The sequence below is a fragment of the Microtus oregoni genome, unplaced genomic scaffold (genome assembly GCF_018167655.1).
Source record: "Microtus oregoni isolate MIOR12 unplaced genomic scaffold, Mior012 000035F_ref0000213, whole genome shotgun sequence".
NCBI classification, from domain to species: domain Eukaryota; kingdom Metazoa; phylum Chordata; class Mammalia; order Rodentia; family Cricetidae; genus Microtus; species Microtus oregoni.
The window spans coordinates 4,616,348-4,640,904 of record NW_024543094.1 but is presented as its reverse complement, the minus strand read 5'-3'; the positions used below and the strand labels follow the sequence as shown (position 1 = coordinate 4,640,904).

Genomic DNA, 24,557 nt, shown 5'->3' with positions numbered 1-24,557 from the left:
AAAAATATCCTCCCATCTCTTCCCCACCACCACCACCTTCTCTCTCTCTGTGTGTGCGCATGTGTGAAAAGTCTGAATCTGGCCCCATTCACTGGGCTGACAGGAACTCAGGACTGCCCAACAGAATGATCCACATGTGAGGCTGAACGAAGACTGATCTGGAACATAACAATGTCTACCTCCTCTGTGAATTTAAGAATATAAAACCTACAAGTGATACTGCTAGAGAAACAAGATTCCATGCCATGGAATATAGGAAGTGACCACTACAGTTAGAAATGGAAAAGGACACAATTTTTACGTGGGACAGAAGACATATAAAATGGGGGGAGTGGTTCAAGAAGAGAGACTCTGTCCAGACATTCAACAAGGAAGACTACATAGGGGCAGCAAGTTTAGTTACATGAATATTTTGTAAGTTTGACTTATCATAATTTAAACATATTACTACAAACATATTTAGACGTATTTTCTATGTGTGGGCTTTTCATCACATGGCTTTAAAATTTTGCATAGCATTGAACCCAAAGATGAAAATTAGTACAAGGGGAGAAAGGTCTGAACTTAAAAGCCTTTAAAACTGTGAGAGTAACTCCAAGAAATATACCAAGCACTTTGTTCATATGTATCCAAGTGTGTGTATAAAACAGCTACTGCAGATACTATGTTCTAAGCAGCAGCTAAACTACTATTACATTCTATCACATAATTATGTATATCCACTGTATATAGATAATAGACACATATGTATGTTTATGTGTATATGAACATAGATCCTAGGTTATCTTTCTAGTTTATGTTTCTATAAAAGAAGCAGCAGTTTTTGTGGAAAATGTACCAGCATTTATCATTTGATGATTCACACAAATTCACAGAAAGCTCTGACACCATGTGTTTTCTATTCATTTGCAAGATACTCCTATCTGCCTGGATTCTGCACTTTGCTTCTTCTAGTCCATACTCCTCACAGAAGTCAAAGTTCTCTCTATACAATGAACATCTATCTGATTATATCATGCACCTCCTAAAAACCTGATGACTTCCATTAGGATAAAACCTGGACAAGATTTGTACAGCGTCTTCTGGTACAATGGTTCTGCTGAAAGGAAAACTCTCTCAGATTTTATAATTAGATTCTTTGGGGGGGGGATTAAGACATGGTTTCTCTGTAGCTTTGGAGCCTGTCCTGGAACTAGCTCTTGTAGACCATGCTAGTCTCAAACTCAGAGATCTACCTGCCTCTGCCTCTGCCTCCCGAGTGCTGGGATTAAAGGTGTGTACCACCACTGCCCAGCTATAATTTTAATTTTTTTTTAAACCAAGAAATACAGTTTAATTCCTTGGAGATGAGACTTGGTATGTTAGATAGGGCTAGCCTCAAACTCCCAGACACATACCTGCCTCTGTTTCCATATTGCTGGGATTAAAGGCATGTGCCTCCATGCCAAGCAAGAAAAATGCTTTTAATGCAAATGACATCAGAATACAGGAGAGTATAGCTGCCTTCAATGTGTAATTATTAAAATGCCATTTTAATACTCACCAGCAATGCTTCTCCGCTTCTGAGACACTACATGGTGGTGAGCAGAAGGCGACTGGACTGTATCTATTGGATTTTCAGAGTCATGATTGGCTGTGCTCCTTATAAATTCCAAAGCAGCCTGGAGAACTCTAAGCTGCAGGGCCAAAGCCATATCTAAACCCAGAAGAGACGAGAATGTTTTCAAGCTATCATTGTTTGAATATTTTAACTAAATTAATATATCATCTACTATATAAGGTATGTAATATTCAAATATCTAAACAAACCACAATATTCAATATCAAAACGAAAAGAACTTAGACATAAGTTAAAAATAATGTTAAAGAAAATTCCTCTACGGGCACTATAAATTTTTTGTTATTTTATTTGAGACAAACAATGTCTCCTGTATCCCAGGCTGATTGTTAACTTGCTATGTAGCTGAAGATGAACTTGAACTCCTGATCCTCCTGTCTCTACACTTTGAATATGTATCATCATACTCAGCCTTACTATAGAAATTTGAATTAAAAAATAACAAACATAAATGTATTTCATTTAAATAACTTTCAAAATCAGTAATTTTGTATAAAGTAAAAGCTTCAATAATCCGCATGCTTTCAGGTTTCAGTGACTTTATTAGCTCCAATTAAAGAAAATTAAAGATCATTCCTCTTCCACATAAGCCTTTGCATTCTACTCGGTTAAAAAAATGTTATTAGTTTCTGCCAGTAATATATTGCCAGAAACTAATTATATCACGTCATCAATCACTCTATTTTCAACCATCCAAAGGCTGCTTTTTAATAACAATACCAACACAAAATTAAGTTTAAACTTTCAGTAAAAGAATTATGAGAAAAATTTCTTAAAAATTGATTCTTACTTTGTGTCCTCTTGTTTTTGCTATTCTGAAGATAGCCAAGAAGTACAATAAGGTCTTCAATAACTCTAAAATACTGTGAGCCCGAGGAACTGCAAGCGTGAATTGTAACTGCTATGAGAAGTTGCTGTATATCACAGGCAAGCAATTTGTATTCGTTCAAAGGAATGCTAAAATGAGCCAAAAACAAAACAAACAAACAAAAAACCCAAGACATTTATAAGTAAAATAGCCAACAATTTAAGACAAAGAGCTGGTTAAATTCTATGCTATCAGTATGCATTCATGCAATACTTATTTTTGCTTACCCTATGGTGAGCAATACACCCTGTACACTAGGAATGGAAAAAGACATTTTGAGTCCTGTCAAAACTACAGTCTTGCAGAGAATTAGATAAGTTAGGAGTGCATCAGATACAGCAGATAGAGATTAACACAAGATACTAAGGGAATACTCACACAGGTTCCTAGCCTACATGAAGGGTGAAGAATAAGGTGTAGTAACAAAACTAAGGGTTAGTCAATTTGAACTGATTAATTAATCTCTCTGCATTTCAGCTGTATAAATTCATTTTAGGGATTATAAGTTTAAAGTTATCCTGAACTTGAATGAAGGATAATAAGCTTGAACACGTATTAATTACTTATAAACACACAATAAATATAAATCAGTTACTATGCCCACAAGTTTAACCTTGATGATCTACTCAGGTATATGACACAGGCTCAAATACTTTCTATATTTAGTTTTTTTCAAATTAAGTAAGGGTTAGAAATATAAGTTTCTTAGGGTCAATTAATACAGTATCACACAGGGACTATCAGTATGATTTATTTTTAGGAAAAACTATTTTCAGAACAAACCTATAGGCATCTTCCAATCTTTACCAATTTTTTGCAGTGCAATCAATACTAAATGTGCTGAGGAAATACAATACTTTGTGTTTTTACTTTTCATATGCACAAGCACATGAACCCTATATATAATAAGTGCCCAGTGAAAGCTGAACTTAGTGAGTATAAGGAGTCTATCTTTGCCCCAGACAATCACTGGATACAGATATGTTCTGTACTCTGTGAAAATATGGACAACATTTAGTGCTTTGGTGTACAATAAGATGGTGCATCTACAGATTCCTATTTTAAAATTATGCTAATAAAATGGTAACTATATCAGATGTGGAGACATCAAAAGCACAGAATCTAATTAAGAATTTACTTTTCAAAGCTCTTACTCAACTGGCAGGCAGCCCTTTGTAAGTGTCCTTTTGACTATTAGAAGTTAGCTTGTACTAGCAGTGAGAACATACTATCATAAACTGACCATAGTATCAGTGATACAGCAGCAAGTGAGTTAAAAGAGATGAGACACGTTCTCTGCTGTTCCTGAGCTGCAAGTGGATCAGTGAGTTCTGTAGCTCTATCTGATCTATTCCTAACTGAGGGGAGAGGGAGTTGAACTACAGAGACTATAGTGGAAGCTTGATAAACATACCTGAGAGTAAACTTACCGTCTTCAATTCTAAATGCTCAAAACCAAGTCATATAAGCAAACTATTCTTAATCAAACATTTCATCTTGGAGATGAAAACATGCCATCTCCAAGTTAACTTAATTTTGTGGGAAAGAAATTCTTTGAAAGTTTTACAAAACAAATCAACTCTTTTTTTTTCTTTTGTTTTTTTGAGACAGGCTTTCTCTGTGTAGCTTTGGTACCTCTCCTGGAACTAACTCTTGTAGACAAGACTAGCCTCGAACTCACTGAGATCTTCCTGTCTTTGCCTCCCAAGTGCCGGAATTAAAGGCGTGCACCACCATTACCTGGCTAAAACAAATCAATTCTTTAAGGTAACAGTCTAATGATCTTATCAGATGTAATTTTAATTAGATGTAATTTAAATTATCAGATGCAATTTAATAAACTTACTTCTTTTCTAATCCATTCAGGGCTGCTACTGTATTACACAACACATAGAGTAGACCATTATCCAACAACATGTCTGCTACCTTAGAACAAGAGTTTAAGACTTGAAGAAGAAGTAAGAGAGCATTATGCAAGAGTATATTGTCATAGAGAGAGGTCTCTATTAGTCCCAGTACTGGAATGATAGACCATTTTTGGAAAAGTTCCATGTGTTTCACCTCCTCCAGATCAAATCTGTAATAAATAAGATACAGGGAAGAGCATGTTAGGAGCAGTCAGACACAAACTGGAAAAATATGTTTGACACCACAAAGCTGTTTTTAACCTGATTTTAAAGTTATCAAAAAAGTGTTGGGAATAAGGATTTGTAATTTTTTTTTAAAAAAAGATGATAGTATCTAGTAAGGCAAAACCTAAAAAAAATGCATAAATACTAAGGTGAAATACACACACAATTTCATAACTTCAATTGATTCATCTGAATTCATCCACTGACAATCTTGTATTCAAAGAACATCTGCCATGTGGAACTATACAGTGTAAAGGAAAAAATTTACAAACTATTTTAGTGACAGTGAACTACTAAGAATAGCTCAGTACACATGAACAAATCTTTCATCCATGACTTAATATCACTTGCTTCTGTGGTGCAGCAGAATTCTAAATATTTTGTATATTTTCCTTATCGACAAATCAGTATGATAGTGTCTGCCCAAATTTCGTTACAAGAGTGTTGTGAGACTAAAATAAGATAATGCAGAATTGCTCTAAAACAAAACAAAACAAAAAATTCACTCAAATGAAAATACTACTAAAATTACCATGGCTGGGATTTAGCTCAGCAGTACAGCACTTGCCTGGCATGCATAAGGTCCTTGATTTGATCTCCAGCAATACACACATATGAATAAAATGATCACAGTAAATAATCTAAGTTCCCCAAGGTCTGAATTTGTCTACCACACTAAAGAAATACATATTTTTTCTCTATCAAACAGAAAAAAAATTGTGCCAAACTTTTAGTTTCAGCGAATTTTTTTCTTTATCTTTGCTTGTATTGTTAATCCTCAAACATTACACCAAAGTCAAATCTGAACAATCAGCACATCCAGAAATCCCAAGGAAGGATTCTGAGGGGACTGAGGATGTCCTGTATGGGTCACAAATATCATCTAATTGAGATTAAAGGGGCCACCTTTCTTTCAGGGTAGCTTTCTCATGATATGCCAAATCTTCTGTCACTTTCACTTTCTACTGCAGTTGTTTCCAGTTTCTAACTAGTGAATAAAACACCAAGACAGACGTAAAAAGATTGTCATATATAAAATAATAAATTAATTCCCTGGAAAATGATTTATAGAATTTTTTCTGATGATCCCAAAGGATCACCTAATTTTATATATAAGACAAAAGATCTCTTAGTTATGGCAGAGAACTCACTCTTCATCCAGGCCAATGTGTCGACCAAAGAACATTTCAGTGAAGCACTCCAACAATTCTTGAGTTCCCCGATGAAGATATAACTGGTTGGCTAGTAAGGAAAAGCCGCGGTTCTTCAGGAACTTGTCCCTTTGTTCTTTAGATGCTCTGTTAATATATGCATGTAACAGCTAAAGAAAAAATTAAGACCATTTAGATGTTAACATTTAATATGTATAAATCAGACTGTATATTATTCTTGTATTTGTATTACCTGCTACTCATATACATAGCCACATATAGAGAAAGTTGAAAACCATGTCAAGTGCATAGAGATTAACAGGCCACTCTGGGATGTTAGTGGTGACACTTTCTTGGGGATTTAATACTTCTTTGATGATGTTCTGTAGCTGAGCAAAGGATCTAGCAGTCTTCCGGGAGCCATGGTTGAATGTAAGCAGAAAATTATGTCTAATTCAAAGGGAAAGAAACCAGTGCACTGTATTTTTCTTCATATCTGCACACACACACACACACACAGAGACCTCCATTTCTAGACTTCTTGAGAGATCCTGAGCAAAAGCCTGAATTTCCATCTTAAGACTTCTTTCTTTTTCCTCCTCTCCTTCCTTTCCTTCTTTCTTAACAGAAATCTCAGAAACTATACACACACACGCACGCACACACACACACACACACACACACTCACAGAATTTTTAAACTTTATTTACTTATTTTGTATGGGGGAGGTGGAGTTGTGTGCCACAGTGCACATGTGGAAGTGAGAGAATAACATGTGTGAGTTGGTTCACTCCTACTGCGTAGGTCCTGGGGCTCAAACTCATGCTATTAGGCTTGGTGCTACCTTGCTACCCCTTATTTTTTAACTCCTTAAATACAACATGTGTAAAACTCAATTAATTACTTTTCCTTCTAAACCCACCTTTCCCACATTTACTAATTTAGATCAACCATAGAACCGTCCCTCTAGATTAAGCACAACACCCTCTTGGCTTCTCTATTACTGATCCCCACATATAAATATGAAGGTTTGTCTCTTTCAAAAGTCTCTCAAATCTGAGTCCTCTGACTTGTATAATTCCAGGCCATGAGCTCTTGAGTTTTCTGCTGCACTGAATTCACTGTCACAGTCATTTCCTCTCTGAAGGACTGTGCTGTCTGTAGCAAATCACTTGCTCTTCTCCCTCCTTTTCAGTCGGTCCCTCACAGTGGTGACAGGACTCTCCCCAAACATACTTAATTTACTACCCTCCATAAAGACCTGACTAAGCCTACAGCCAACTATTAAAATGCATTTTTGGCATGAATCCTTCTTTACTTTCTCATAATACTGACTTGCTTTCCTCGTGCTCCCATTCTTTATCAACACTGCCACAGAATTCCTGACATCATACTTAGCAGGCCAATGCCTTTCTCCTAGTACAAGTAAGTGCACTGATGTGAGGACTTATATTATTATCCTTTATATTCCACATAGCAGTTTTATACTAGAACTGCAAGAAACTGAACAACACCTACATTCAGACAAATCAAAGAAAATAAGAATCTTAGCAGAAGGAGGCAGAACATGAGCAAAGAATTCGGGACCATGAGGCGTGCATCCACCCACTGAGACAGAGGAGCTGATCTACGGGGAGCTCACCAAGGCCAGCTGGACTGTGACCGAAAAAGCATGGGATAAAACCGGACTCTCTGAACATGGCGAACAATGAGGGCTGATGAGACACCAAGGACAATGGCAGGGGGTTTTGATCCTACTTAATGTGCTGGCTTTGTGGGAGCCTAGCCAGTTTGGATGTTCACCTTCCTAGATATGGACGGAGGGGGGAGGACCTAGGACTTAACACAGGGCAGGGAACCCGGACTGCTCTGTGGACTGGAGAGGGAGGGGGAGAGGAGTGGGGGGAGGGGGAGAAGGGTGGGAGGAGGGGGAGAAGGGTGGGAGGAGGGGAAGGGAAATGGGAGGCTGGGAGGAGGTGGAAACTTGTTTTTTGTTTATGTTTTTTTTCTTCCTTTCGCAATTAAAAAAAAAAGAAAATAAGAATCTTTAAAAGAGATTTCAATATTTGTTAGCTTTTTAACCATTTTTAGCCATTCATATGGAACATTAATTTATTCGACAGTATATATTCAGTTTGTAACAAATATGGACAAATGTTGATGCTCACAGTTTATATCAACTTTAGATATTAAAAATGAGTACACAAATAAGAAAAAGGTGATATGAATAAAGGTGATATGAATAAAGAATATGACCAGAGGGAAGTAATTCTCTTATGATAATCAGGGAAGACCTCTTTAAAAAGGAGACAGGTGAGCTGAGACTTAACTGTTCAAAAGTTGATACTACACTGCAGGAAAGATTTCCACTAAACTACATAATCCCTATAATTTTTGTCAAATGGATTTACTGTTAAGATATATGAATTTATTGGTAAACTGACTGTTACAGATCAATGTATAAAAAAGACTTAAGATTGAACTGAATACTACATAAAATGCCAATATGAAATAACAAAATTATAGATTGTTATTTTTTATTAATTTTATTTTATTTTGCTTTTTAATGTATATGGGTTCTTGTCTGCATGTGTGTTTATAGACTGTTTGTGTTCCTGGTGTCCACAGAGGCAAGGAAAAGGTGTCAGATGCCCTAGAACTGGAGTTACAGATGGTTGTGAACCACCGGGTGGGTGCTGAGAATTGAACCTGGGACCTCTGTCTAAGCATCTCTCTAGCCACGACAGTTCATTCTTCTTAAAAATAAAATAAGCTTTAAGTCTTTACATATACTAAACAATATATATATATATATATATTTTTTGGTTTTTCGAGACAGGGTTTCTTTGTGGCTTTGGAGCCTGTCCTGGAACTAGCTCTGTAGACCAGGCTGGTCTCGAACTCACAGAGATCCGCCTGTCTCTGCCTCCCAAGTGCTGGGATTAAAGGCGTGCGCCACCACCGCCCGGCTAAACAATTTAAGTTATACATATATTTATTTTCCTGACGAAGGTATCATTTATGTAGTCTGTGCCCTTACTTTAATTACTCCTTGTTGGATAGCAGATGATGGGTGGTTAACGAGGACTAGAAGAGTATCTGCTTGAATAATCTTGTCCATCACATCTTCAAGCATAGCATCAGGCAGGATAAGAAGAACTCCACTTAAGAGTTCATATAGCCCACAACAGATAGGTATCAAACAGTCTTCAGTGACACTGTGACAAAAACCAGAAAAGCCTTACTAAGCATCAGAAGGAAATTCACATGAAAAACACCCTAGGAACTACAATGAGAATCAACTTTAACATGCAAAACACATGCTCAGAAAGTTTAAAAGGGCTTCCTAATTTAAGCACGCTTAACCAACTTACCATTGTCTGTTAAGATAGATGTGTGGATGTTTTCCAGCAGATAGTAGACTAAAATGCAGTCGTGGCTGCCACATATGTTACTTAAACCATCTGAAGTTAACAATCCAAGTCAACAGCCCAGCATGGAGGCAGGAGGGGCTTATGAGTCTTACCCCTAACTGAGCATCTATTGATAGCTTATATTCTGAAGGAGGGAGAGTGGGAGGGAGGGAGGGAGGGAGAGAGGGAGGGAGGGGCGGGCCCTGGTAGGTTGACCACTCTCCAGTGAGTACATAGGCGGCACAAACTGGAGTTAGTGGGTTAAAACAAAAACTACAAAAGAACACGAAAGGGTGAAGGTTAGAGAGTAAAGGGTGGATCTTGGAGGAGTTAGATGTATAAAATTTTCAAAGAATTAATAAAAATATATTAAAAAATAAAGGTTCTTCATTCTCCCAGCTGCATTTCAAATGTCTCATAGGTGAACAATTCACTATCACTGAAAGTTTCATCACTCTGGACCCTGGACACGATCTAGGAACATCAATCTGATGATTTCTCTGAACTAAAAATTTTTCTATCTAATAAACCACAAAAGAGATTTTTCTTGGTTACTTGGCTTTTGGGTGAGTTTAGAATTCAGTATTATCTAACAACAAATGAATGAGAAGGCATCTTTCAGCTTGGTATTAAGAAGGTAATATGATCAGAAGTGGCATAATGAAGGCATTTCTAGTGAAGGGATTCTGAGGCAAGAAAACATGGGTACATGTGAGCACTTGCAGCTCGGTTGTAGTTTGCCTCATAAGCAGGAGAAAAGGCCAAGTTTGCCCAATCATCAGCATGCCTATCTACAAGGCTCGGCCACCTACTAGCAGCTGCAGATCCATTCTGAGAGGGAAATGCAAGTCCAAGGCTTGCAATAGTGCTGTGGCTTCACTGGAAAGAGGCCAGTCCCTTGAGATGATCAGGTCCACATGGGCGCCCTCACGCAGGCCACGCCCCCACACGCAGACCACGCCCACTCACGCAGACCACGCCCCCTCGCGCAGGCCCCCACCCTCACGCATGCCCCTCCACTCACGCAGACCACGTCCCCTCATGCAGGGCCTGCCCCGGGGAATCATGGGAGATGTAGTAGTTGTGTGGAGCAGCTGGCCAGAAGGCCGAAACTTCGGGGATATATGGCCCTGCCCCCTCACGCAGGCCCCGACCCCCTACATTTCCATTGAATCCGGGACAGGAAGTGCTCGGGACTGAACCGGAAGTGCCTTTTCCTGGGCTCTAAGGCTCGGTTTCGCGTCGCAGAAACTACATTTCCCATGAGAATGGGCGGCCGGGACTGGAAGTGCTCGGAACTGCACCGGAAGTACCCTTTCTTCGGGCTCTAAGGGTCCGTTGTGAGTCCCGGAAATTAGATTTCCCATGAGGCTCAGCGACTGGGACAGGAAGTGCCCAGTGGCGAACCGGAAGTGCCCTTTCCTCGGGCTCTGAGACTCCGTTTTGGGTCCCAAAAACTACATTTCCCATGGGGCTTTGCGGCCCGGACCTGAAGCGCCATGAGGGGGTACCTGGCAGTGCTTGGTGCTCAGTGCTCACGCAGACCACGCCCCCTCACGCAGACCACTCCCCCACACGCAGACCACGCCCCCTCGCGCAGGACCTGCCCACTCACGCAGGTCCCGAGCCTCACGCAGACCATGCCCCCTCACACAGGCCCCGCCCCCTCGCGCAAGCCTTGCCCACTCACGCAGTCCCCGCCCCCTCATGCATGCCCCTCCCCTCACGCAGACCAAGCCCCCTCACGCAGACCACGCCCCCTCACGCAGGCCCCGCCCCTCACGCAGACCACGCTCTCTCACGCAGACCATGTGCCTCACACAGACCACGCCCAGTCACGCAGGCCCCGCCCCTCACGCAGACCACGCCCCCACACGCAGGCCACGCCCCACACGCAGACCACGCCCCCTCACGCAGGCCCCGCCCCGGGGGAATCATGGGAGATGTAGTATTTGTGTGGAGCGGCCAGCCGGCGGGACAAAACTATAGGGATATATGGCCCCGCCCCCTCACGCAGGCCACGCCCCTTCGCGCTGGCCCTGCCCACTCACGCAGGCCCCCCCCCTCACGCATGCCCCTCCACTCACGCAGACCACGCCCCCTCATGCAGGGCCTGCCCCGGGGAATCATGGGAGATGTAGTAGTTGTGTGGAGCAGCCGGCCAGCAGGCTGAAACTTTGGGGATATATGGCCTCGCCCCCTCACGCAGGCCACGCCCCCACACGCAGACCACGCCCCCTCGCGCAGTCCCTGCCCACTAACGCAGGCCCCTCCATTCACGCAAACCACGCCCCCTCAAGCATTCCCCTGCTCCTCAGGCAGGCCATGTGCCCACACACAGACCACGCCCCCTCGTGCAAGCCCTGCCCAATCACGCAGGCCCCGCCTCCTCACGCATGCCACGCCCCGGCACGTAGGCCAGGCACCCACACGCAGACCAAGCCCCCTGGCGCCGGCACTGCCCCCTCACGCAGGCCCCTCCCCTCACGCAGGCCACGCCCCCACAGGCAGACCACGCCCCCTCTTGAAGGCCCTTCCCCCTCACTCAGGCCCCGACCCCTCACGCAGGCCCTGCCCCTCACGCAGGCCCCTCCCCTCACTAAGACCACGCCCCTCACGCAGGCCCCGCCCCTCACGCAGACCACGCCCCTCACGCAGGCCCCGCCCCTCACGCAGACCACGCCCCTCACGCAGGCCACGCCCCCTCACACAGTCCCCGCCCCTCACGCAGACCACGCCCACTCGCAGTGGACCTGCCCCTCACGCAGACCACGCCCCCTCACGCAGGCCACGCCCCCACACGCAGACCAGCAGGCAACGCCCCGTCATGCAGGCCCCGCCCCTCACGCAGACCAAGCCCCCACATGCAGGCCACGCCCCCACACGCAGAAAACGCCCCCTCACGCAGGACACGCCCCCTCACGCAGGCCCCGCACCCTCACGCTGGCCATGCTCCCATACGCAGACCACGCCCCCTCGCGCAAGCCCTGCCCCCTCACGAAGGCCCCTCCCCTCACGCAGGCCCCGCCCCCTCACGCACGCAGACCACGCCCCCTCTCGCAGGCCGCGCCCCGGGGGAATCCTGGGCAATGTAGTAATTGTGTGGAGTGGCCGGCAGGCAGGCCGAAACTTCGTGGATGTATGGCCTCGCCCCCTCACCCAGGCCACTCCCCCTCACGCAGACCACGCCCCCTCGCGCATTTCCGGCCCACTCACGCAGGCCCCTCCCCTCACGCAGACCACGCCCCCTCACGTATGTCCCGCCCCTCACGCAGACCACGCCCCCTCAAGCAGGCCCTGCCCACTCACGCAGGCCACGCCCCCTCACGCAGGCACCGCCACTCACGCAGACCACGCCCCCACATGCAGCCAACGCCCCCTCGCACAGGCCCCGCTCCGGGGGAATCATGGGAGATGTAGTACTTTTGTGGAGAGGCCAGTCGGCAGACCTAAACTTCTGGGATATATGGGCCTGCCCCCTCACGCAGTGCCCTCCCCTCACGCAGACCACGCCCCCTCGTGCAGGCCCTGCCCACTCACGCAGGCCCGCCCCCTCAGGCAGGCCCCGCCCCTCACGCAGACCACGCCCCCTCGCGCAGGCCTTGCCCACTCACGCAGTCCCCGCCACGTCACGCAAAACAAGCCCCCACACGCAGGCCACGGCCCCTCACGCAGAACACGCACGCACACGCAGGCCACGCCCCCACACGCAGGCCCCTACCCTCACGCAGACCACGCCCACTCACGCAGACCATGCCCCCTCGCAAAGGCCTTGCCCACTCACGCAGACCACGCCCTCTCACGCAGACCATGTGCCTCACACAGACCACGCCCACTCACTGAAACCCCGCCCCTCACGCAGACCACGCCCCCTTCGCGCAGGCACTGCCCTGTCACGCCAGGCCCCGCCCCTCACGCAGACCACGCCCCCTCACGCAGGCCACTCCCCACACACAGACCACGCCCCTCAGGCAGAGCACCCCCCTCATGCGTGCCATGCCCCCACACGCAGACCACGCCCCCTCAGGCAGGCCCCACCCCTCACGCAGACCACGCCCCCACACGCAGACTACAACCCCTCACGCAGGCCATGCCCCCACATGCAGGCCCCGCCCCCTCACGCAGGCCCCTCCCATCACAGAGATTACGCCCCCTCTTGCAGGCCCTGCCCCTCACGCAGGCCACGCCCCCACACGGAGACCATCCCCCCTCGTGCAGCCCACGCCCCAACACGCAGACCACGCCCCCTCACGCAGGCCACGCCCCCACACGCAGAAAACGCCCCCTCACGCAGGTCCTGCCCACTCACGCAGGCCCCTAACCTCACGCAGACCTCGCCCCCTCACGCAAGCCCCGCCTCTCATGCACACCACGCCCCCTCATGCATTCCCCGCCCCTGACGCACACCACGCCTTCTCACGCAGACCATGCCCCCTCACGCAGACCACGCCCCCTCAAGCAGACCACGCCCACTCTCGCAGGCCCCGCCCCTCATGCAGACCACGCCCCCTCACGCAGGCCCCTCCCCACACACCGACCACGCCCACTCGCTCAGGCCCTGAACACTCACGCAGGCCCTGCCCCCACACGCAGGCCACGCCCCCTCACACAGGGCCCGCCCCTCACGCAGACCACGCCCCCTCACCCAAGCCACGCCCCCACACGCAGACCACTCCCCCACACGGAGACCACACCCCTCTCGCAGGCCCTTGCCAGTCACGCAGTCCCCGCCCCCACACGCTGGCCACTCCCCCTCACGCAGGCCCCGCCCCCACACGCAGACCACGGCCCCTCACGCAGGCCCCGCCCCTCACGCAGACCACGCCCCCTCACCCAGGCCACGCCCCCACACACAGACCACGCCCCTCGCGAGGCCCTGCCCACTCACGCAGGAACCGCCCCCTCACGCAGACCACGCCCACTCACGCGGGCCACGCCCCCACACGCAGACCACGCCCCTCGCAGGCCCTGCCCCCACACGCAGAACACGCACCCTCACGCAGACCACGCCCCCTCACGCAGGCCCCGCCCCAGGGGAATCATGGGAGATGTAGTATTTGTGTGGAGCGGCTGGCCCGCAGGCCGAAACTTCGGGAATATATGGCCCCGCCCCCTCACGCATGCCCCGCCCCTCGCGCAGGCCTTGCCCACTCACGCAGGCACCCGCCCCCTCACGCAGACCACGCCCCCTCACGCAGGCCCCGCCCCAGGGGAATCATGGGAGATGTAGTATTTGTGTGGAGCGGCTGGCCCGCAGGCCGAAACTTCGGGAATATATGGCCCCGCCCCCTCACGCATGCCCCGCCCCTCGCGCAGGCCTTGCCCACTCACGCAGGCACCCGCCCCCTCATGCAGGCCCCTCTCCTCACGCAGCCCATGCCCCCTCACGCAGACCACGCCCCCTCGCGCAAGCCTTGCCCACTCACGCAGTCCCCGCCCCCTCATGCATGCCCCTCCCCTCACGCAGACCAAGCCCCCTCACGCAGACCACGCCCCCTCACGCAGGCCCCGCCCCTCACGCAGACCATGCTCTCTCACGCAGACCATGTGCCTCACCCACCACGCCCAGTCACGCAGGCCCTGCCCCTCACGCAGACCACGCCCCCACACGCAGGCCACGCCCCACACGCAGACCACGCCCCCTCACGCAGGGCACGCCCCCACACGCAGGCCATGCCCCCACACGCAGACCACCCCCCCTCGTGCATGCCATGCACCCACATGCAGACCACGCCCCTTCGCGCAGGCCCTGCCCACTCACGCAGGCCCTGCCCCCTCACGCAGGCCCTACCCCTCACGCAGACCAGGCCCCCACACACAGACCACGACCCCACACGCAGACCACGCCCCCTCACGAGGCCATGCACCCTCATGCAGTCCCCGCCCCCTCACACAGACCACTCCCCCTAACGCAGACCACGCCCCCACACGCAGACCACGCCCCTCGCGCAGGCCCTTGCCAGTCACGCAGGCCCCGCCCCCACACGCAGACCACTCCCACTCACGCAGACCACGCCACGTCGCAAGGCCCCTCCCCCACACGCAGACCACGCCCCCTCACGCAGACCACGCCCCCTCACCCAGGCCACTCCCCCACACGCAGACCACGCCTCCTCACGCAGGCCCTGCCCACTCATGCGGGCCCCGCCCACTCACGCAGACCACGCCCACTCACGCGGGCCCCGCCCCTGACGCAGACCACGCCTCCTCACTCAGGGCACGCCCCCACACGCAGGCCACGCACCCTCACGCAGTCCCCGCCCCCTCACACAGACCACTCCCCCTCACGCAGACCACGCCCCCACACGCAGACCACGCCCCTCGCGCAGGCCCTTGCCAGTCACGCAGGCCCCGCCCCCACACGCAGACCACTCCCACTCACGCAGACAACGCCACCTCGCACAGGCCCCGCCCCCACACGCAGACTACGCCCCCTCAAGCAGGCCCCGACCCTCACGCAGACCACGCCCCCTCACCCAGGCCCCGGACCCACACGCAGACCACGCCCCCCTCGCGCAGTCCCTGCCCCCTCGCGCAGGCCCTGTCCCCTCGCGCAGGCCCTGCCCAATCACGCGGGGCCCGCCCCTGATGCAGACCACGACTCCTCACGCAGGGCACGCCCCCACACGCAGACCACGCCCCCTCACGCAGGACACGCCCCCTCACGCAGGCCCCGCACCGCGGGATTCATGGGAGATGTAGTATTTATGTGGAGCGGCCGGCCGGCAGGCCGAAACTTCGGGGATATATGGCCTGGCCCCCTCACGCAGGCCACGCCCCCACACGCAGGCCCCGCCCCTCGCGCAGACCACGCCCCCTCATGCAGGCAGGCCCATCTCCTCAGGCAGCCCATGCCCCCTCACGCAGACCAAGGCCCCTCGCGCAGGCCCCGCCAACTCACGCAGGCCCCGCCCCCTCACACAGACCACGCCCACTCACTCAGGCCTCGCCCCTCTCGCAGACCACGCCCCCTCACACAGGACCCCCCCAATCACGCAGGCCACGCCCCCACACACAGACCACCCCCCCTCGTGCAGGCCACGCCCCCACAAGCAGGCCCCGCCCCGGGGGAATCATGGGAGATATAGGATTTGTTTGGAGCGCCTGGTCGGAAGACTTCGGGGAAATATGGCCCCGCCCCCTCACGCAGGCCCCTTTCCTCACCGAGACCACGCCCACTCACGCAGACCACGCCCCCTCGCGCAGGCCTTGCCCACTCACGCAGTCCCCGCCCCCTCACGCATGCCCCTCCCCTCACGCAGTTCACGCCCCCTCATGCAGACCACGCCCCCTCACGCAGACCACGCCTTCTCACGCAGGCCCCGCCCCAAACGCAGACAACGCCCTCTCACGCAGACCATGTGCCTCACACAGACCACTCCCCCTCACGCAGACCACGCCCCCACACGCAGACCACGCCCCTTCGCGCAGGCCCTGCCCAGTAACGCAGGCCCCGCCCCTTACGCAGACCACGCCCCCTCACGCAGGCCACGCCCCCATACGCAGACCACCCCCCATCGTGCATGCCACGAACCCACATGCAGACCACACTCTCGTGCAGGCCCCGCCCCCTCACACAGATGACGCCCCCTCACGCAGATGACGCCCCCTCAAGCAGACCACGCCCCCTCGTGCAGGCCCCGCCCCCTCACGCAAGCCCCTCCCTCACACAGACCACGCCCCTCACGCAGGGCACGCCCCCTCACGCAGACCACCCCCCTCGTGCGGGCCACGCCCCGACACGCAGACCACACCCCCTCACGCAGGCCACGCCCCCACACGCAGAAAACGCCCCTCACGCAGGCCCCGCCCCTGCACGCAGGCCCCTAACCTCACGCAGACCTCGCCCCCTCACGCAGGCCCCGCCTCTCACGCAGACCACGCCCCCTCCTGCAGGCCCTGCCCCACACGCAGGCCCCGCCCCCTCACGCAGGCCCCTTAACTCACGCAGACCTCGCCCCCTCACGCAGGCCCCGCCCCTCACGCAGACCACGCCCCCTCAAGCAGGCCCCGCCACTCACGCAGACCACGCCCACTCACGCAGGTTCTGCCCCTCTCGCAGACCACGCCCCCTCACGCAGGCCCCTCCCCACACACCGACCACGCCCCCTCACGCAGGCCACGCTCCCACACGCAGACCACCCCCCCTCATGCACGCCACGCCCACACATACAGACCACGCCCCCTCGCGCAGGCCCTGCCCCCTCACGCAGGACGCTCCCCTCACACAGACCACGCCCTCTCACGAAGGCCCCTCCACTCATGCAGACCACGCCCCCTCACGCAGGCCCCTCCCCACACACCGACCACGCCCCCTCACGCAGGCCACGCCCCCACACGCAGACCACCCTCTCGTGCATGCCACGCCCCCATATGCAGACCACGCCTCTTTGCGCAGGCCCTGCCCACTAACGCAGGCCCCGCCCCCTCACACAGGCCCCTCCCCACACGCAGACCACGCACCCTCACGCAGGACCCGCCCCGGGGGAATCATGGGAGATGTAGTACTTGTGTGGAGCTGCCTGCCGGCAGGCCGAATCTTCAGGGATATATGGCCCCGCCCCCTCAAGCAGGCCACGCCCCAACACGCAGACCACACACCCACGTGTAGGCCAAGCACCCACACGCAGGCCACGCCCCCTCACGCAGACCATGCACGCACACACAGGCCACGCCCCCACACGCAGGCCCCTCACCTAACGCAGACCACGCCCACTCACACAAACCCGGCCCCTCACGCAGACAACGCCCCCTTTGCGCAGGCCCTGCCCAGTCACGCAGGCCCCGCCCCTCACGCAGACCACGCCCCCTCAACCAGGCCACGCCCCCACATGCAGACCACGCCCCCTCACGCAGGCCCCACCCCTCACGCAGACCACGCCCCCTCACGCAGATGACGCCCCCTCAAGCAGACCACGCCCCCTCGTGATGGCCCCGCCCCCTCACGCAGGCCCCTCCCCTCACAGAGACAACGCCCCCTCCTGCAGGCCCTGCCCCTCACGCAGGCCATGCCACCACACGGACCCCCCCTCCTCGTGCAGCCCACTCCCCCACACGCAGAAAACGCCCCCTCACGCAGGCCCTGCCCACTCACGCAGGCCCCGCCCCCTCACGCAGGACCCTAACCTCACGCAGACCTCGCCCCCTCACGCAGGCCCCGCCTCTCACGCAGACCACGCCCCCTCACGCAGGCCCCGCCCCTGACGCAGACCGCACCCCCTCACGCAGGCCAGGCCCCCACACGCAGACCACGCCCCCTCACGCAGGCCCCTCCCCACACACCGACCTCGCCCCCCTCACGCAGGCCCCGCCTCTCACGCAGACGACGCCCCCTCACGCAGGCCCCGCCCCTGACGCAGACCACGCCCCCTCACGCAGTCCACGCCCCCACACGCAGACCACGCCCTCTCAGGCAGGACCGTCCCCACACACCGACCACGCCCCCTCACGCAGGCCCCGCCCCCACACGCAGGCCCCGCCCCCTCACACAGGCCCCTCCCCTCACAGAGACCACGCCCCCTCGTGAAGGCCCTGCCCCTCACGTAGGCCACGCCCCCACACGGAGACCACCGCCCCTCGTGCAGGCCCTGGACACTCACGCAGCATCCGCCCCCAGACGCAGACCACGCCCCCACACACAAGACCCGCCCCCTCACGCAGTCCCCTCCCCTCACGCAGACCACGCCCACTCACGCAGACCACGCCCCCTCACGCATGCCCCAGCCACTCACGCAGTCAACGCCCCCACATGCAGACCACGTCCACTCACACAGGCCCCGCCCCCACACGCAGACCACGACCCCTCACGCAGGCCACGCCCCCACACGCAGGCCCCGCACCCTCACGCAGGCTCCTCCCCTCACAGAGACCACGCAACCTCCTGCAGGCCCTGCACCTCACGCAGACCACGCCTCCTCACGCAGGCCACGCCCCCCACGCAGACCATGCCCCCTTAAGCAGGCCCTGGCCATCATGCAGGCCAGGCACCCACATGCAGACCACGCCCCCTCGCGCAGGCCCTGCCCCCTCACGCAGACGCCGCCCCTCACTCAGGCCACGCCCCCACACGCAGACCACGCCCCCTCGTGCAGGCCCTGCCCACTCACGCAGGCCCCGCCCCCTTACGCAGACCACGCCCACTCACGCGGGACACGCCAAACACGCAGACCACGCCCCCACACGCAGGCCACGTCGCCACCGCAGACCACGCCCCCTCGCGCATGCCGTGGCCTCTCACACAGGCCCCGCCCCCACACGCAGAACACGCACCCTCAGGCAGACCACGCCCCCTCACGCAGGCCCCGCCCCAGGGGAATCATGGGAGATGTAGTATTTGTGTGGAGCGGCTGGCCCGCAGGCCGAAACTTCGGGGATATATGGCCCCGCCCCCTCACGCAGGCCCCGCCCCTTGCGCAGGTCCTGCCCACTCACGCAGGCCCCTCTGCTCACGCAGCCCATGCCCCCTCACGCAGACCACGCCCCCTCGCGCAAGCCTTGCCCACTCACGCAGTCCCCGCCCAGAAAAACACTTGTGCGTTTCTCAAAAAAAGCATTTCATGAAATCCATACACGTTCAAAGAAGATGATTCTCTTTCAAAGTAAAGCGTCTGCAGTGAATAGCAAAACTTTTCGTTTGAGAAACACGTGTGTATCTCACAAAGCATTTCATGAAATTCATACACTTTCCAAGGAACATGATTATCATCAGAATAAAGATTCTACAGAGAACAGGAACACTCTTCTCACTTCTGACAATACTTTGACAAATCTCAAACAACGGCTTCTCCTTTCGGAGAAACTCATGTACGTTTCTCACAAAAGCATTTCATGAAATTCATACATTTTCCAAGGAACAGGATTATCGTTGGACGTAAAGGGTCTACAGAAAATAGGAACACTGTTCTCACTTCTAACACTACTTTGACATATAGCAAACAAAGGCTTCTCCTTTCAGAAAAACACTTGTGCGTTTCTCAAAAAAAGCATTTCATGAAATCCATACACGTTCAAAGAAGATGATTCTCTTTCAAAGTAAAGCGTCTGCAGTGAATAGCAAAACTTTTCATTTGAGAAACACGTGTGTATCTCACAAAGCATTTCGTGAAATTCATACACTTTCAAAGGAACGTGTTTATCTTTCACAGTAAATCTTCTACAGTGAAACGGAACACTGTACTCACTTCAAACACTACTTAGACATATAGCAAACAACGTCTTTTCTTTTCAGAGAAACACATGTGCGTTTCTCACAGAAGCATTACTTGAAATTCATACACTTTCCAAAGAACGTGATTATCTTTCGAAATAAAGATTCTCCAGAGAACAGCAACACTGTTCTCACTTCTGACAATACTTTGACAATTCTCAAACAACGGCTTCTCCTTTCGGAAAAACACTTGTGTGTTTCTTAAAAAAAGCATTTCACGAAATCCATACACTTTCAAAGAAGATGATTCTATTTTAAAGTAAAGCGTCTGCAGTGAATAGCAAAACTTTTCATTTGAGAAACACGTGTGTATCTCACAAAGCACTTCATGAAATTCATACACTTTCCAAGGAACATGATTATCATCCGAAATAAAGATTCTACAGAGAACAGGAACACTCTTCTCACTTCTGACAATACTTTGACAAATCTCAAACAACGGCTTCTCCTTTCAGAGAAACTCATGTACGTTTCTCACAAAAGCATTTCATGAAATTCATACATTTTCCAAGGAACAGGATTATCGTTGGACGTAAAGGGTCTACAGAAAATAGGAACACTGTTCTCACTTCTAACACTACTTTGACATATAGCAAACAAAGGCTTCGCTTTTCCGAGAAACACATGTGCGTTTCTCACAGAAGCATTACTTGAAATTCATACACTTTCCAAAAAACGTGATTATCTTTCGAAATAAAGATTCTACAGAGAACAGGAACACTGTTCTCACTTCTGACAATACTTTGACAAATCTCAAACAATGGCTTCCTTTTTCGGAGAAACTCATGTATATTTCTCACAAAAATATTTCATGAAATTCATACATTTTCCAAGGAACATGATTATCGTTGGAAGTAATGGGTCTACAGAGAACAGGAACACTGTTTTCACTTCTAACACTACTTTGACATATAGCAAACAACGGCTTCGCTTTTCAGAGAAACATATGTGCGTTTCTCACAGAAGCATTTCATGAAATTCATACACTTTCAAAGAGCGTGATTATCTTCACAGTAAACCTTCTACAGTGAAACGGAACACTGTACTCACTTCAAACACTACTTTGATATATAGCAAACAAAGTCTTCTCTTTTCAGAGAAACACATGAGCATTTCTCACAGAAGCATTACTTGAAATTCATACACTTTCCAAAAAACGTGATTATCTTTCGAAATAAAGATTCTACAGAGAACAGGAACACTGTTCTCACTTCTGACAATACTTTGACAATTCTCAAACAACGGCTTCTCCTTTCAGAAAAACACTTGTGCGTTTCTCAAAAAAAGCATTTCATGAAATCCATACACTTTCAAAGAAGATGATTCTCTTTCAAAGTAAAGCGTCTGCAGTGAATAACAAAACTTTTCATTTGAGAAACACGTGTGTATCTCACAAAGCATTTCATGAAATTCATACACTTTCAAAGGAACGTGTTTATCTTTCACAGTAAATCTTCTACAGTGAAACGGAACACTGTACTCACTTCAAACACCACTTAGACATATAGCAAACAACGTCTTTTCTTTTCAGAGAAACACATGTGCGTTTCTCACAGAAGCATTACTTGAAATTCATACACTTTCCAAAGAACGTGATTATCTTTCGAAAGAGAGATTCTCCAGAGAACAGCAACACCGTTCTCACTTCTGACAATACTTTGACAATTCTCAAACAACGGCTTCTCCTTTCAGAAAAACACTTGTGCGTTTCTCAAAAAAAGCATTTCATGAAATCCATACACTTTCAAAGAAGATGATTCTATTTCAAAGTAAAGCGTCTGCAGTGAATAGCAAAACTTTTCATTTGAGAAACAAGTGTGTATCTCACAAAGCATTTCATGAAATTCATACACTTTCCAAGGAACATGATTATCATCCGAAATAAAGATTCTACAGAGAACAGGAACACTCTTCTCACTTCTGACAATACTTTGACAAATCTCAAACAACGGCTTCTCCTTTCAGAAAAACACTTGTGCGTTTCTCAAAAAAAGCATTTCATGAAATCCATACACGTTCAAAGAAGATGATTCTCTTTCAAAGTAAAGCGTCTGCAGTCAATAGCAAAACTTTTCATTTGAGAAACACGTGTGTATCTCACAAAGCATTTCATGAAATTCATACACTTTCAAAGGAACGTGTTTATCTTTCACAGTAAATCTTCTACAGTGAAACGGAACACTGTACTCACTTCAAACACTACTTAGACATATAGCAAACAACGTCTTTTCTTTTCAGAGAAACACATGTGCGTTTCTCACAGAAGCATTACTTGAAATTCATACACTTTCCAAAGAACGTGATTATCTTTCGAAATAAAGATTCTCCAGAGAACAGCAACACCGTTCTCACTTCTGACAATACTTTGACAATTCTCAAACAACGGCTTCTCCTTTCAGAAAAACACTTGTGCGTTTCTCAAAAAAAGCATTTCATGAAATCCATACACTTTCAAAGAAGATGATTCTCTTTCAAAGTAAAGCGTCTGCAGTGAATAACAAAACTTTTCATTTGAGAAACACGTGTGTATCTCACAAAGCATTTCATGAAATTCATACACTTTCCAAGGAACATGATTATCATCCGAAATAAAGATTCTACAGAGAACAGGAACACTCTTCTCACTTCTGACAATACTTTGACAAATCTCAAACAATGGCTTCTCCTTTCAGAAAAACACTTGTGGGTTTCTCAAAAAAAGCATTTCATGAAATTCATACACTTTCAAAGGAACGTGTTTATCTTTCACAGTAAACCTTCTACAGTGAAAAGGAACACCGTACTCACTTCTAACCATACTTTGACATATACCAAACAACGGCTTCTCTTTTTAGAGAAACACATGTGCGTTTCTCACAAAAGCATTTCATGAAATTTAAGTAAAGGTTCCACAGAGAACAGGAACACTGTTCTCACTTCTAACACTACTTTGACATATAGCAAACAATGACTTCTCTTTTCAGAGAAACTCATGTGCGTTTCTCAAAAAGGAGTTCATCAAATTCATACACTTTCCAAAAACATAATTATCTTTTGAAGTATAGATTCTACAGAGAACAGGAACACTGTTCTCACTTCTGACAATACTTTGACAAATCTCAAATAACGGCTTCTCCTTTCAGAAAAACACTTGTGCGTTTCTCAAAAAAAGCATTTCATGAAATCCATACACTTTCAAAGAAGATGATTCTCTTTCAAAGTAAAGCGTCTGCAGTGAATAACAAAACTTTTCATTTGAGAAACACGTGTGTATCTCACAAAGCATTTCATGAAATTCATACACTTTCAAAGGAACGTGTTTATCTTTCACAGTAAATCTTCTCCAGTGAAACGGAACACTGTACTCACTTCAAACACTACTTAGACATATAGCAAACAACGTCTTTTCTTTTCAGAGAAACACATGTGCGTTTCTCACAGAAGCATTACTTGAAATTCATACACTTTCCAAAGAACGTGATTATCTTTCGAAACAAAGATTCTCCAGAGAACAGCAACACCGTTCTCACTTCTGACAATACTTTGACAATTCTCAAACAACGGCTTCTCCTTTCAGAAAAACACTTGTGCGTTTCTCAAAAAAAGCATTTCATGAAATCCATACACTTTCAAAGAAGATGATTCTATTTCAAAGTAAAGCGTCTGCAGTGAATAGCAAAACTTTTCGTTTGAGAAACACGTGTGTATCTCACAAAGCATTTCATGAAATTCATACACTTTCCAAGGAACATGATTATCATCAGAAATAAAGATTCTACAGAGAACAGGAACACTCTTCTCACTTATGACAATACTTTGACAAATCTCAAACAACGGCTTCTCCTTTCAGAAAAACACTTGTGCGTTTCTCAAAAAAAGCATTTCATGAAATCCATACACGTTCAAAGAAGATGATTCTCGTTCAAAGTAAAGCGTCTGCAGTGAATAGCAAAACTTTTCATTTGAGAAACACGTGTGTATCTCACAAAGCATTTCATGAAATTCATACACTTTCAAAGGAACGTGTTTATCTTTCACAGTAAATCTTCTACAGTGAAACGGAACACTGTACTCACTTCAAACACTACTTAGACATATAGCAAACAACGTCTTTTCTTTTCAGAGAAACACATGTGCGTTTCTCACAGAAGCATTACTTGAAATTCATACACTTTCCAAAGAACGTGATT

At 49.9% G+C, this 24,557-nt stretch overlaps 2 protein-coding genes across 4 annotated transcripts in view; one reads left to right on the top strand and one right to left on the bottom strand.

Moving 5' to 3' along the window:
• Positions 1 to 7,420, top strand: part of Arid4b (AT-rich interaction domain 4B) — a 79,399-nt gene extending 71,979 nt beyond the window's left edge. The window contains exon 8 of one of the 3 annotated variants that reach the window (XM_041630675.1): positions 7,250 to 7,420. In XM_041630675.1, the coding sequence (XP_041486609.1) occupies positions 7,250 to 7,340 (91 nt within the window). In that variant the 3' untranslated portion in view covers positions 7,341 to 7,420. Of the gene's footprint in view, positions 1 to 2,439; positions 4,401 to 7,246 lie in introns of those variants that run through there. The other 2 variants (XM_041630674.1, XM_041630677.1) reach the window with 2 other exon arrangements.
• On the bottom strand, positions 1,309 to 8,974 carry LOC121432602 (lysosomal-trafficking regulator-like). Its single transcript, XM_041630671.1, has 5 exons — positions 8,810 to 8,974; positions 5,770 to 5,939; positions 4,333 to 4,563; positions 2,409 to 2,575; positions 1,309 to 1,696 (listed from the first exon to the last, which is right to left on the bottom strand). The coding sequence occupies exons 1-5, from the start codon at positions 8,903 to 8,905 to the stop codon at positions 1,533 to 1,535; spliced, it is 828 nt and encodes a 275-aa protein (XP_041486605.1). The 5' UTR covers positions 8,906 to 8,974; the 3' UTR covers positions 1,309 to 1,532.
• Between the last annotated feature and the right edge of the window lie 15,583 nt (positions 8,975 to 24,557).